This window comes from Phocoena phocoena, chromosome 11, assembly GCF_963924675.1.
Source record: "Phocoena phocoena chromosome 11, mPhoPho1.1, whole genome shotgun sequence".
NCBI classification, from domain to species: domain Eukaryota; kingdom Metazoa; phylum Chordata; class Mammalia; order Artiodactyla; family Phocoenidae; genus Phocoena; species Phocoena phocoena.
The window spans coordinates 18,987,475-19,001,393 of NC_089229.1; the positions used below are offsets into that span (position 1 = coordinate 18,987,475).

The following is a 13,919-nucleotide window of genomic DNA, read 5'->3' on the forward strand; positions in this document are numbered from 1 at the left end:
CAGCTCCTGCTACTTTACGAGCTGGCTGCAGTGTGCGTTTGTGTAAGAAAATGAGATTTGTGCCGAGATACCTGAGCTCTAAGTCTATGCATCTGGTATCTGGAATCTTGCTTTGATCCTCTCTAGTTGGGAAAAACTACCTCAGTTTAGTCATCTGTCAAATGGAGACTGTCAACCTTTTAGCCTTTCTCCTAGGGAAATTGTGAGAATGAAATAAGATATTGAATGTGAAAGCATAGTGTTACCTAGTGTTACGGCAGGTGCTCATTGAATCTGGGCTTCGTTGGAATCTGAGTAACTCAGTGGGTAAATTCGTGATCGGGTTGACCTGCCCATCATTTCCAGGGGAGATAAGTGTTTTCCTTTCTGCCAGGTGGTGTTGACCTAGCAAAATCAAAATAAACAGACAAAACATATTAAACGCCTATTACATGCCAGGTAAAATGAGGGAAAGTGGGGATACAGATCACAGGGTTATAGAAAGAGTTTTCTGTGTCTCTGAACTATGCAGAGATGCAATGGCCAGCTCTGGGGCAAAAAGCCAGGGAAGCTACGTGGCAGGGAGGGAAGTGGTAACTAGGATAGATTGGGAGAGGGGGTGGCTAGAGGACCTTTTGAATCCCTTCCATTTAGAGTCTTTACTTCTCAGATAAAGAGAGGAGCGGGGGCCCAAGCAGAATGAACTTCAGCCTGAATCGGAGGGACAAAGGGGTCTTAAAGACATTCTTTGACTAATTACACACGTTGCTATGGCCAATAACAAGAAGAACATAGCAGTAATACCAGCAGTTGGGGAGGTATAGAGTAGCAATTAAGGAAACAGACTCTGAAGCCAGACTGCCGGTAGCTGTGACCTTGGGCAGGAGCCTTAACCCCTGTCTGCCTCAGCTTCCCCATCTATAAAGTGGAGATAATAAGAGCATCTACCTCCTAGAGTTAGGATGAGGATGAATTCGTATATCTAAAGTGCTTAGAACTGTGTCTGACATGTGGTAGGTATTATATAGTGTTAGCTATTATTACCATGATCACTGTCATTACTATTCTCCTTCCAGGTTTGGAACAAATTGAGAGACAGATATAGGAACCAGAGAGATGGGTGATCAAAATGACAGCTGTATTACTGATAGAAGCTTCTTAGAGAATGTGGTATAGAGATGCAGCCAAGGTGGATTTCCTAATATTTCACCCCTGGATTAGGTAACTTACTCGCCAATTCATTGGTGCAGTGTGTAGTCCATTGCCTGGCCAAGAGCAGTCCAGAATGAGCTCCTGTGTGGATCGTGACGAGAGAAAGGGCAGAGAGGGTTAAATTGAGAACATTCATTTCCTCTTCTCAGATCCTTCAATCAGAGAAGTCACTGTTCCTCCAGGGGTGTCCTGTGTGAAGCACATATAGAAAAGCTAGAAGTGTTCCTTTCATATTCTTCCGTCTTGGGAAGTAGAGTGAAAATTCCCTCCCCACTCTGGAAACATGAGAAGTAGGGAATAAGCATTCCACCCTAACAAACAATAATGAAAGCTAAATTTATTGGATGTTTCCGATGTGCTAGGCTCTAAGTATTTTATATTTATTAGCTCTTCTGATTCTCAGACTAACCCTAAGAAAAGTATCTACCCCCATTTTGCAGATGAGAAAACTGAGGCTCAGAGAAGTGAAACTCCTTGACTCAAATCACCCAGCTAGAAAGTACTGGGGCATAGATTTGAAGCCAAGTCTGCTTGGCATCGACACCCATGCTCCTGGACAGTTGAGTGTACTGGTTCCCTCCCTAAAGGTCTTTAGGCCCTTTTGGCTCCCTGTGATGGGCTTTCAGTTTTCTTTCTCCTTTGCTTCCCAGCTTGTACTGGTTTCCGCCTCCGACCTGTGGCTGGCCTGCTTTCCTCTCGGGATTTCTTGGGTGGCCTGGCCTTTCGAGTCTTCCACTGCACTCAGTACATCAGACATGGGTCCAAACCCATGTATACGCCTGAACCGTGAGTATCGTCCTTCTGCTATCAGTTGCCAGCCACAGTGAGTGCCATCTCTCCCTGCTCCAGGCACACTGTGGGCTGGTCCATGGGACCAGTTGCCTGGATGACGACAGTACGACAAGGGAAACTCATCTCTTCTGGGGATTTTCTCTGTCCGAATAGATTGTACTGATTGGAGATTTAGGTATGTTGTGACTCAAAGGTTCAGATCTCCTCCGAATGAGAGAATGAGAGCTCACATTCAAATTCCAAAGAGACGGTAGAAGTCAGAGCTGTGAAGTGCCCAAGGGGAACAGGAACGAGTGACAGCCAGGCTGTCTCAACACCTCCTCATTCCTGAATCACACCTAGATGATTCTAATCTCTCTTTGCCTAGACTGTGTCTCGGCTGGAGGTAGTGAAGGACTGGCCACCATGCTTTTAGCCATCTTCTTAGTCAGATAGAACTTAAGCAATTGATATGAAAAGTCAGCAGGGTGCCCCAAATGATCTTTCCCAGCCTGCAAAGTTCATTACTGTAAACCAGAAAAGACCGGTTCCTAATAAACCTGGTGCCGAAAGTGTTAAATAAATGTTAAGTTTTCTTCTCTGACCAACGGCTGCCCTCTCCAGAATAAGAGAGGACTCTGTCATTATTATTACTATTATTATTTAGTTCCCATGAGGAAAAACTAACTGAGCATATTGTATCTGCCCAGGGATGTCAATACCAACGAGAAGACTTGGGGTGGGAAGTGTTTGTGATCCACAGCTCGCACAGGCGTATGGGAGGATGCTCATAGGAATATTGCCTCTTTTGTTCTGCATCCCACCGGGCGTACACCTAAGACCCCCTGGCTGCCATGCCCTGCCCTGTCCCTTACTTTTCTTTCCCCTTCTCCCTTTTCTCTTGTACCTTGTCTCAACTGATAGCAAGCCTTACACACCACTTATTCTTAGGAATGAGTTTGTAAGACTGAATGAGTTGCTTCCTTTCTTCCACCCATTCCTCACGTAGAAAGACTGAGTCTGTCATGGCTTATAACCCTCTTCCCCTCCAAGCTCTGTGCTTTCTGTTTTTCAGTGACATCTGCCATGAGCTGTTGGGACATGTACCCTTGTTTTCAGATCGCAGCTTTGCCCAGTTTTCGCAGGTGAGGAACTGATCTCTCTAGCCTTCTACTTACAGGGGTGAGACCTGGACTGCTCAAGATAAATTGAATCCATGGAGGGGCCTTCGTGTCCTCTGCAAGGGTAGAAACCAGGTACAGTTATGTGCTCCCATCACAGATGGGTGTGTGGTCCCATGGAGCTGGCCAATTGCCAATCCCAGGGACCACAGCATGGAATTGGTGACTCAGTCATCCTCTGAATTGTGTGTTATTGACTTAGCTAATCTCACTTGTCCTACCAGGTGTAGTTTAAGAGCCTTTTCATCAGTGAAAACCTTCCTGATCCCCATGCAGAAGTAACCTTACCATCTTCCAAGTTCTCCAGGCATTTTTTTTCCCCATCCTCTTTAGGGCCTTTGCCACTCTCTCCCCTGTCAGGCAGTCAGTTTTGTATATGCTTTAATTAAGTAAGATGGCATTTGACAAGAATCCAATGCCAATAGCCTGACTCATAGCTGACAAAAATAAAGAGCCAGTCGCCTCGTCACCATCATCAAAGCAGCAGGCCAGGCTTTGATTCATCTAGCACAGTGGTGAGCAGGCTCGAAAATGCGTTTTGGATGAGTGAAAGGATCCTAGCAAGTCTCTCCTGGCACTGAGAGGCAGCCCTAAACCGTGACTGGGTAACTGCGATCGTGGGAGAGTTGAATGGTGCTTCTGGGGGGCGCGTTGCCAGGCCACCCTGTGCCTGGGTCACAGAGACATGGATCAATAAAAGCCCTCCCTGACAGTTTTCTTCCTCACAAGGAAGAATGCAGATCAAATGGAATGACCCATGAGCAAAGCCTGGACCACGTGTGTGTGAATTTCACAAGCAATTCCCCTCAGCAGAAAGAAATAACTATTTGCACTCTTGAATGAAGAGGCTACCACTGAGTAGCTGAAACAAACTAACAAACAGCAAGCAGAATTAACTGCTTGCTAACCAAGGGAAAACTGCACTTGTTAGACACTGCCTCTCTAAACAAAGACAAGGATTGCTTTTATGTGGGTTTGGGGGGATTGTGAAGTTCAGAGGTTGTTGGACTTTTAGAAGTGGGAGTGTTTAGAAATTAGGTGAACTTTAACCGTGGAAGCGTCACCATGGGACTGAGGCTATTTGCCGACCAGCTGACTTTCAGAAGTGCGGTTCCTGCTGCTAGGATGTCATTGATTGCTTGGGATAGCTTTCAAACCAGGATTTGTTAATATGGCCAAAGGAAGATCAGTTTTTTCCTCGGGGAATAGGAACTTTTAATTCTCATCACCAGAGGTTATTCTGCCCAACCAGAGGCCAAATGGCCATTCTCCCCAGGCCGGTTCCATTTTGGGGACTCCCCACAGAAGACAGGGCAATTACCTGAGTCAGCAGACAGAAGCTACTGGGTCATCAGTGTTCACGGTTCCAACTTTCACCTGGACAGTTCCAAGGCAGGGAGTCGTTTTGAGTTCCCTGAGCGTATTCCTTTGTGATCTAAAAGCAGGACACTGGAGTGCAGGATGGAGTGGGGATGAAGCACTTTGGGCCCCTTGTTTTAGGCAAGATCTGGGCTCACAAAGAATGGTGACTATGAGAACAGGGCACTCTTTCAACCTTGCATTTGTCTATGACTTCTGTTCGATTCAGGACCGTGGCATGTCTGAGCCGGGTGGATGGAACATAGATGGGGAAGGGGCAGGAGAGTGGAGCCAGGCTAAGTCAGTGTCTGAATTTGATTTACTCTAAATCAGACAGCATTTTCTTTACATGTAATGGGCTTGGCCAGGGAGGGATACAGAGATGAAGACCATGTAGCCTCTTGCTTCCAAGTGGGCCCAGTCCTTGGTCCTTCTCTCTGTCTGCTTTAAGTACCATCCAATCTCATGGCTTTAGGTACCATCTCCACTCTGATGATGAGCACATTTATATATCTAGCCCAGACTTCAGTCCCAAAACTGAGACTTACATATCCAACCATCTACTCAATATCTCTGCTTGGATGTCCGATGGACATCTCTATTCATCCTGTCCAAAATGGAATTCCTGATCTTACCACTGAAACTTTCTCCACCCACAGCTCTTCCTGTATTAGTTCATGGCAACTCCATCCTTCCAGTCGCTCAAACCTAAAGCATTATTGACTCCTCTCGGACATACCCCACAATCAATCTTGCATAAAATTCTGTGTTTTACCTCCAAAATATGTAGAATCTGACCATTGCCCATCACGTCCACTGCTACCAATTTCATCTCAGCCCTATCGCTTCTCATGCTGGTGACTGCAGTAGCCTCCTAACTGGTCTTTATGCCTCTACACTTGACCCCCTACGGTCAACTCTCACACAGCAGTCAGAGTGAATCTTTGATGGCACAAATCAGATCTTGCCACCCTTCTGTTCAAAACCCTGCCTTGGCTCCCCGTGTTGTAGAGAGGAGAATCTTAAGCCCTAAAACAACCAAGGAATTCCTACATGATTGAGCTTCAGATCCCTCTTTGCTGTCACCTGCCACCCCTAATAACCCTTACTCTGCTCTAGCCACAGTGGTCCTTCCCCGTTGTTTGAACCAACCGGCATTGCCCCTCCTTCACGAGCTTTTCCACGGGCTGTACACTTGGCCTGCACAATTCTCTTCCCTCAAATATCAGCAATGCCAACAACCTCTCTTCCATCATGTCTTTGCTCAATGATGCTTACCCTGGAAGCTTATTTAAAATCCCAGCCTCCCCACCCCACCCCCGCTTTCCTGGTGCTCTGGGTCCCCCCTTGTCCCTTCCTCCTTTTGTTTCTTCTTTCCAAAGAACTTACCACCTTGTAACATACCTATGTATAGGATTATTATTTCTGTCTTTTGCTATCCACTTAGACACTATTTACAAGGTCAAGGATCTTTATCATTTGGTACACTGCCTGCCACACAGAAGGCATTTGACAAATATTTTTGGAATGAATAAATGCATATAGTAGGAAAGAAGCATATATATTTGTATATATATGGTATGTCTGATACAAGGTAGGCTGGAGCAAATGCTGTGAAAGAGGCAGAGACCACTAGGGGATCCTGGATTTGGAGCTGTGATGAGAGGTGATGCATGACATCTCAGACTCTCCAGCTATGTATATACCTGGACAGATGTCAAGCACTTCTCTGCAAGTCTCCTGTGGTGTCTTCAGGGTACATGATTAAGTCTCATCTAGTGCTCCAGGAATGTTCCACTTGAACTATGGAATAATAATCAGGACATGAAACTTCAGATGCCACTTATCGCGTGACCTTGAGCAGGTCGTCTCCCTTCTCTGTGCCTCCGTTTTCTCTTTTGCAAAGTGAATACAAAGGACCAAGTGATGGATAAAGGCTTCCCCCATTCTAGAGATCTGTGATTTTATGAAATGTGGTCAAGGAAGATTTGACAGAACAATGAGAGTCTATGTGGGCCCTTCTGAAGGCATCTAGCCACCCATCCCTTTCCTGTGGTCAAGTATGAGGTCGGACCCGAGGGTAAAGGTTGAAGATAGGCAGACCCCAGCCATGCCAGTGACTTTGTTTCTCCACAATTACAGGAAATTGGCCTCGCCTCTCTGGGTGCCCCCGACGAGTACATTGAGAAACTCGCAACAGTAAGTTCTCTCTCTTCCTGGTGGATGGTGTCAGGGCCTCAGGTCTTTGAAGCTTTGCTCCTTCCCTGAAAGCCAGGTCATTTGCGGAAAAAAATCAGAATGCCCTGGGTTACGTTTGCACGAGTGACATTTCACATTTTGACCTCTTAATGGTTCGATTGTGAAATCAACTGTATGTAGACATTGAATTTTAAATAGTGTCTTGAAAACACCAACAGCCTATAATGATAGTCCTTGAGAACCCCCTTAAGTGGGTGGGAGGTTGTCTGGATTCACAGCTTTGAAGAGGGAATATTTACTCTCTACCTTTACACTGGAGCCAGCATTAAGATCTTTCCTTTCTCAGACACCAGGTAGAAAAGGGGGTGGGCTTTCCCCTTCTAACTGAACACTTCCTTCCCCAGTGGATGTGACGGCTCATCCATTGAAGCCATGGAGGCAGTGACTCTGCACAGACTCTGCACAGGGCTTTCCTTCCTACAGACCCCTTTCCAGCTTGCGTGCATCCCTCCCCAGCCTCTAAGCCACATTTCTTATAATGTGCTCAGCTGGGAAGATGAGAAATAAAACTTTATAATGGAATTAGGGACCGCAGATGAATGCAAATATATCATGAAGATGTATCAGTTTAGAAGTTTATGAATTCAGTTTATCAGAAGGCCCCAAACTCCGATCCTTTCTCACTGACCAGCTGCTCTGAGACCCTGGGCAAGTGGCTTTTGCTTCCTCATCTCTAAAAATAGATACAATCGTTTATATTCTGCCCGTTTCAAAAGTATATCATGGTCATCTTGAGGGTCTGAAGAGTTAAACTTGTGTGAATGTGAGTTTTTAAATGCCAGAAACTGCTGCGATACAAAAAGCAACTTTCAAAGAAAACTGCAGAGCTTGATAGAATCTCTCACTTGTAAGAAAAAAAGAAACTCAAATGCAGAGCGTCATGTTACTTGCTGTAACAATGATAAAAGTACTCATTACCAACATAGCTTCTCAAAAAAAAATCTTATTATTGATATACTGAGCTGGAAACAGTCTTGGGCTCCTTGCTCTGCCCTTGAGATGCTGTGCCACTGTATGCATGTAGCTTGACCTCTCTGGGCTAAAGACTTCTCATCTGTATGTGCGGAGGTCAGACTAAGTTCTGACAGCCTTCGCAGGTTTAGCATTCTCTAGTGCAATCAACGGACTTAACTAGAAACCCACAGCTAATCCTCCAAGACTGTGACAATCTCTAGCACTAACTGGGCCTTGGCTTTCTCTTGGCTCTATTCGGTAAGGTGGTGCCAGACTTCCAGGACCTTATTGCCCAGGCCATTTATCTAGGGCACGTTGCGCTGGGAGCTATTGAAAGAAAAGGATTTGGTTTTTGGGGAGGATAAGTGCAGTGACTGACAGGGTTTTAACACAGATTGTTGGATGGTGGGGATATTAAATAATAACCTCCGAACTGAGAAGGAAGTTTGAGGCCAAAAAAGGAAGCAGGAAACTCCATAAAATGCAACGATGAAGTTTATTGTGGGTAACTTACACACAGGCAGGGCCAGGAGGACAACAGCCCAAAGGCATCTGCAGCCTCACTTTGTGCCAGGAGAAGGGTACAGGGGGATTTAAAGGGACCAAAACTAAAGATAGAATCTGACTACTAAGGGAGAAGCATGTCCGCTCTGTCAGGAGCCAGGGTTTTTTCATCCCCTCAGGGGGTCTCATGACCATTATTCCTCATGAGCCATTAACCGTCTGCGTCAGCAAAATTTTTCATATCAGGTGAAGTTTTTATAACAGGCAAGGGTAAAAGTAGATGAGGAACTTGCCTGGTGCATTCCTTGTGAATAGGCTAAAGCTCAGTCTTGCAGAAAGGGGAGGGGTTAGGACTGCAGGCTTAGATGGAGCTGACAAAATGGAGTCAGTGTGGTTCAGCCACACAGACGATAAGATGCCCCCTCGCTGATTCTATCATGACCCAATCCCGTACCTCCCCCTGTGGAGCCTTATGGGATTGTCTGGTAACTCCCACCAACTTAGGGGAGAATCTCACTCTAGTTGATGCCATGGAGAAGGCAAAAGGGGTGGAGGAGTTCCTGTCACAGAGAGAGTTGCTTGCTGGGAGTATCCTCTGGGGGCTTCCTCAGTGCTCCTCCACTGCGTCCCATCACATCTTGCATTCAGCCAACCCTTGATTCAACAGGTGACTGGATAGGGTAAGACATAGGACACAAAACCATGACCCCAGGTCATGCTGATTCAGAGAACAGACCTGCACAAACTCCCAGCTGGGCAGTCCTGTCCTTGGCCCTGGGTCATCTGCGGCCTTTCCCTTCCTCGAGGTATGCTCTCAACTTGACGTTCCATTTCAGATTTACTGGTTTACTGTGGAGTTTGGGCTCTGCAAGCAAGGAGACTCCATAAAGGCATATGGTGCTGGGCTCCTGTCATCCTTTGGTGAATTACAGGTATGACCCTAATAGAAACCAAGGATGGATCTGGAAGTGGTGGGTTCAGCAGACCATCCCTTTTCTCTTTGCGCTGTTGAGACCCATTTGTATTCACTTTGGTATTCAACCTGGGGGCTTCTCAAGTGACTGATCTCTTAGCGGCTATGATTTGGTCACGACTGTGGGTGTTAGAGGTAGTACACAGGTCTCCAGTGCAGAGGGGCCTCCTGAGCCCGAGGTTGAACTGTACGTTGGGATATATGCAAACACATGCCGGAAAATGTGGTTGGCCCCCACGTTGTCTATTGATCACCTTACTTGAAAATGGTTGGGGTAAAATACTCCTTTCTATCTTGACTGCTGGCTTTAGATGAGCTATAAAGGTTATCTAGTATATGCCTAATAATTCAGTTTACTGCATTTGGGCTGGGGTATGGAAGGAATCAGGATGGGATGGGAGGGGATGCACCAATGGCGTCTGGGATGCGGCAGGGACCACCAGCCCTGATTTAACCATGAAAACTTTCCATCTGGGACCTGCAGTATTGCTTGTCAGGCAAGCCGAAGCTCCTTCCTCTGGAACTGGAGAAGACGGCTCTCCAGCAGTACACAATCACAGAGTTCCAGCCCCTGTATTACGTGGCTGAGAGCTTTAATGATGCCAAGGAGAAAGTGAGGTGAGGTGATGACCAAGGTGGGTCAACGGCTCTTGGGACCCTCCGGATTTGCCCTAGTGCCCCTGATCAGTGGGTGGCCTGGAGAGTGGACTCCAATGACTACAGCAAGGGCAGGCATCAGACCGCGTTATCTCCCAGCCTCCCCACCTTTGTGTCTTTCCACTCTCTGTTGAGAGAAGTTCTTTCCTTCACGGGACCCTATTTCATAGCTTATTGGCTGAACTGTGCCGAGCCCTGCAGACAAGCCTGCCAGCCGATCCTTGCTCATTGCCACCCCCCAGTCCACACCTGAACTCTCCTATGTACAGGGCGGCCACAGAGGTACCCACACTGAGCAGCGCTAGAAGTCTTCTAACGTGGGGAAGTCCCTGTCGCTTTATTCTCCCAGATACTTGCATAACTCGCCCCCTCCCCTCCTTCCAATCTTCACCGGCATTTAACCTTCTCTGTGTATCTCTCTCTAACCAGCTTATTTACAGTCACGACCCAGCCTTTTCCCGCCAGCACTCCTTATCCCCTTCTGTGGTTTATTTTTCTCCTTAGCACTTTTTTTTTGCAGTACACGGGCCTCTCACTGCTCTGGCCTCTCCCGTTGAGGAGCACAGTATCCGGACGCACAGGCCCAGCGGCCATGGCTCACGGGCCCAGCCGCTCCACGGCATGTGGGATCCCCCTGGACCGGGGCACGAACCCGTGTCCCCTGCATCGGCCACTGCGCCACCTGGGAAGCCCCCTCCTTAGCACTTATTAATGTCTAAACTCTTGTATGATTTAAGGTCCACGAGGATAGGGACTTTGGTCTTCTCTGTTTCCTGCTCTTTCCCTGACCCTAGCACAGCGCCTGACACATAGCAGGCCCTCAGTAAGGAATTAGCGAATGTGCCAGTCTCAGAGGCAGTTCAGCAAGAGGCTGATGGAGTGGTACCAGGGCTCTAAGACTCTCAGCCCTCCGCGATGATGGCCTTGCCATCAACCTGCTTGAGCCACTCTGCTCCCAGCAGGAGGCAGGCCAGGCAGAGGGTCTACCAGCACAGGACAACCATGATGCCATTTTTTTACCACTTGTTTTATACCTTATCAGTGATGGATAAAAAGCATGAGACGTATAAGCCTCTGGGATCCTGTGGAGCTGGGCATGTCAGCTTTCAATGCACTGGGCTTAGGTGAGCAAAGGCAAAGTGCTAGCCCACAAACGCACTGGCTTCCCAAGAGGACCTCACTAAAGTTCCATTTCACTTCTCAGCCTGGTTCTAAAGCCCCTGTTCTAGTGAGGTTTCAGTGCTACCAAGAGCCAAGTGAAATGCAACGGAAAAACCTTTTAAAATTATTTTTCCCCAGATGGTACCCTTCACTTAGATCTATGGGTTTGGTTTCAGGAACTTTGCTGCTATAATCCCACGGCCCTTCTCAGTTCGTTATGACCCATACGCCCAGAGGATTGAGGTCTTGGACAATACCCAGCAACTTACGATTTTGGCTGACTCCATCAATAGTAAGTAATTTACACACTTTGAGGCCATTCTCCCATAACTAGAGGATTGTGTCTTCTTACCTTCACCATAGGAACGATAAGAGATGTATTAAATCTTTAATTAAGAAGAAAAGCATCTCCAGGGAAGCCACTGATTTACTGAAAGAGAAAAACTTGGCAAAAAGGCCAGCATTGCCTTGCGTGTCCTTTCTCCTTTGACCTTCCTAGATTTCACCCCACCTCCTACCATCACACCACTTTTCCACTCTGGCTTGTCGCTGCCACATCGTTCTTTCTCCTTTGCATCTTCACCCCTTTCTCTCTAAGTGTCCACTGGATCTTGCTCTGCCTGGAATACCAACCCCTAAGGAATAGGTTCTATCTACTTTATCAACCCCAGAGTAGCTCATCTATTGACTTTCACTCTTCCTGGATAATGAGGATGTTATCATAGTTGATCTTAAAAAATCACAGTGTTATTTGTTCATCGCCAGATTTTTTTCTAGCCTTCAGACTCCCCTCCAGCAACACCCACCATGCTTTCCCCTGGGCCCTGGCCTTCGCCCATACAGTTCTTGTTTAAAATAGTCTCCTTACCACTCTCATTTAGTGGTCCCAACCCCAGTTCATCTTTTAATCGTTCATAGATATCTCTTCTGATAGGAAGACTGGTTTGGGTGTCCCTCCTACATCTTGGCATTCCCACAGATCCCTCTCTCAGAGCATTTATCATTACATTTTTTTATAATTTGGTAATTGTTTACTTGTCTCCCCAACTAGACCTGAACAGAGGGCCATGTCAGATTTGCTGTCAACCCCCTAGCAGTTAGCCCTATTCCTAAAAATCATATTAGGTACTCAAGAGCTATTGAATAAATGGCTAAAACCACAAAAGGATCGAGCCTAAAGGGAGGAGCTCTAGGCCAAGTGGAGGTTTCTATCTCAAACAATGCTAACGAAGGCCAAAAGGGCAGGTGGGCTTGAACTATCCCTCTCATACCCCTCTTATGTTGCCTGAGGCCACTTCTAAGACGTAGAGCTAGCCCATCATAGTCATTCCTCCTTAGGTATGGCCCCCTGCAATCAGCCATCTTGAAAAAGCCCAAGGCTGATTCTCCCCCATAGACACCGTTTGGACACTCGGCTGGAGCAGATCTGCTCACCAAAGAGGCCAGCCAAGGGCTCTGGAGGCTGGGGTGTGAGATGGAAGGGTCAGGCCGTAGCTGTTTGCTCTCTCTCTCTCTCATTTCCCCCAAGGAAGCAAAAGTAACTCCATAGACTATTGTTTATAAGGAAATTTTTTAAATCACAGAACAACAAATTTCGGAACTGAAGGGTCCTTAGAGCCGTGTGACCTAATATAAGGCCCCATCACCACTCTGTACTTTCCTCAGGATCTAGGAAGGAGGGAAGCTGATGTGTCTCCAAGGTCCCTTCCACTTCTATGAAGAGTCTGTGTCCCTGTGGCCCCCTGGCATGTGAGAACATGTCACGAATGGAAGCAGCTCCATCGTACCCTCCTTAGTCCAGTGGTCTGGCAATCTAGGCTGACTTACCTGCTTGGACCATGCCTTTTCAAACCTCGTGTCCCTTAGAATCACTTGGAGAGCTAGAAATCATTTGGAGAGCTAGTTAGAAATGAATAGTCCTGTGTCATATCCCCAGACTAAATTCACTGAATGCGTGATATGACTCAGGAGTTTGTATTTGTAATAAGGCCCCAGGTGATTCTGACACAGCGGGTTTGTGTGGCTTAGGTTCTGTGGCTTGGCTCCTTGCAAGCATCTGTGGTTGGTCACGTAAAAGAGAAACAGAACAGCTAGTGATTTCCCGGGGAGAAAACGATTAACTCCTTCCCTGAGAAACAGCCTATGGAAAAGGGAAACTAATTACATTAATAGCTCTAGTGCCTCCTACAACTTGGAATCGCCTGTGACAACCCAAATCCTAGGATGCCAGCTCCTTGAAGGTTGCGGTGGTACCTAGTATATCCACACACCCCACCGATCCCCTAGTGTTTTACACACTGTGGACACTTGAAGGGTGTTTGTTCATGGTATGAGTGGCTCCTTTGTTTTTCTTTGTAGGTGAAGTTGGAATCCTTTGCAGTGCCCTCCAGAAATTAAAGTGAAGCCATGCACTGAATCTGATCTGTCAACTTGAGAATCTGTTGATGGAAATCCAACTACTTCTTTCATTTCATCTGAAAAAGTCTGAAAAGCAAACCTTAATTCAAAATAACAGCCTTGAATCCTTTCTAGAGCAAGATGGAGTGTCAACAAATAAATCAAAATAATCTGAAATGATAGCATGTTAATACATACCCAAAAGCATAATGGTAGATCTTTTGGGGTCATCTTTGATTTAGAGATGATAATCCCATACTCTCGGTTGAGTTAAAAATCAATAACCTGTCACATTTCGTCAGAGTTAATGAAAATTCAGGACCTGCTTCATTCAACCTTCCTAAATACTTTTGTTATTTGCTCTAGAGAATTCCTAAAGGAGTATATATCACTCGTTGTGAAACACAAGTCTGTCAGAATTGAATTAACGCCTTTATTGGAGCATAATTGCTTTACAATGTTGTGCTAGTTGCTGCTGTATGACAAAGTGAATCAGCTATACGTATACTTAT

General features: G+C 46.4%; 1 protein-coding gene across 1 annotated transcript in view; it reads left to right on the forward strand.

Annotated features, from left to right (window-relative positions):
• Window positions 1-13,412, forward strand: part of PAH (phenylalanine hydroxylase) — a 70,484-nt gene extending 57,072 nt beyond the window's left edge. The window contains exons 7-13 of the mRNA XM_065886950.1: window positions 1,842-1,977; window positions 3,038-3,107; window positions 6,645-6,701; window positions 9,056-9,151; window positions 9,677-9,810; window positions 11,187-11,302; window positions 13,369-13,412. Of these exons, the coding sequence (XP_065743022.1) occupies window positions 1,842-1,977; window positions 3,038-3,107; window positions 6,645-6,701; window positions 9,056-9,151; window positions 9,677-9,810; window positions 11,187-11,302; window positions 13,369-13,412 (653 nt within the window). The remainder of the gene's footprint in view (window positions 1-1,841; window positions 1,978-3,037; window positions 3,108-6,644; window positions 6,702-9,055; window positions 9,152-9,676; window positions 9,811-11,186; window positions 11,303-13,368) is intronic.
• Window positions 13,413-13,919: the final 507 nt, after the last annotated feature.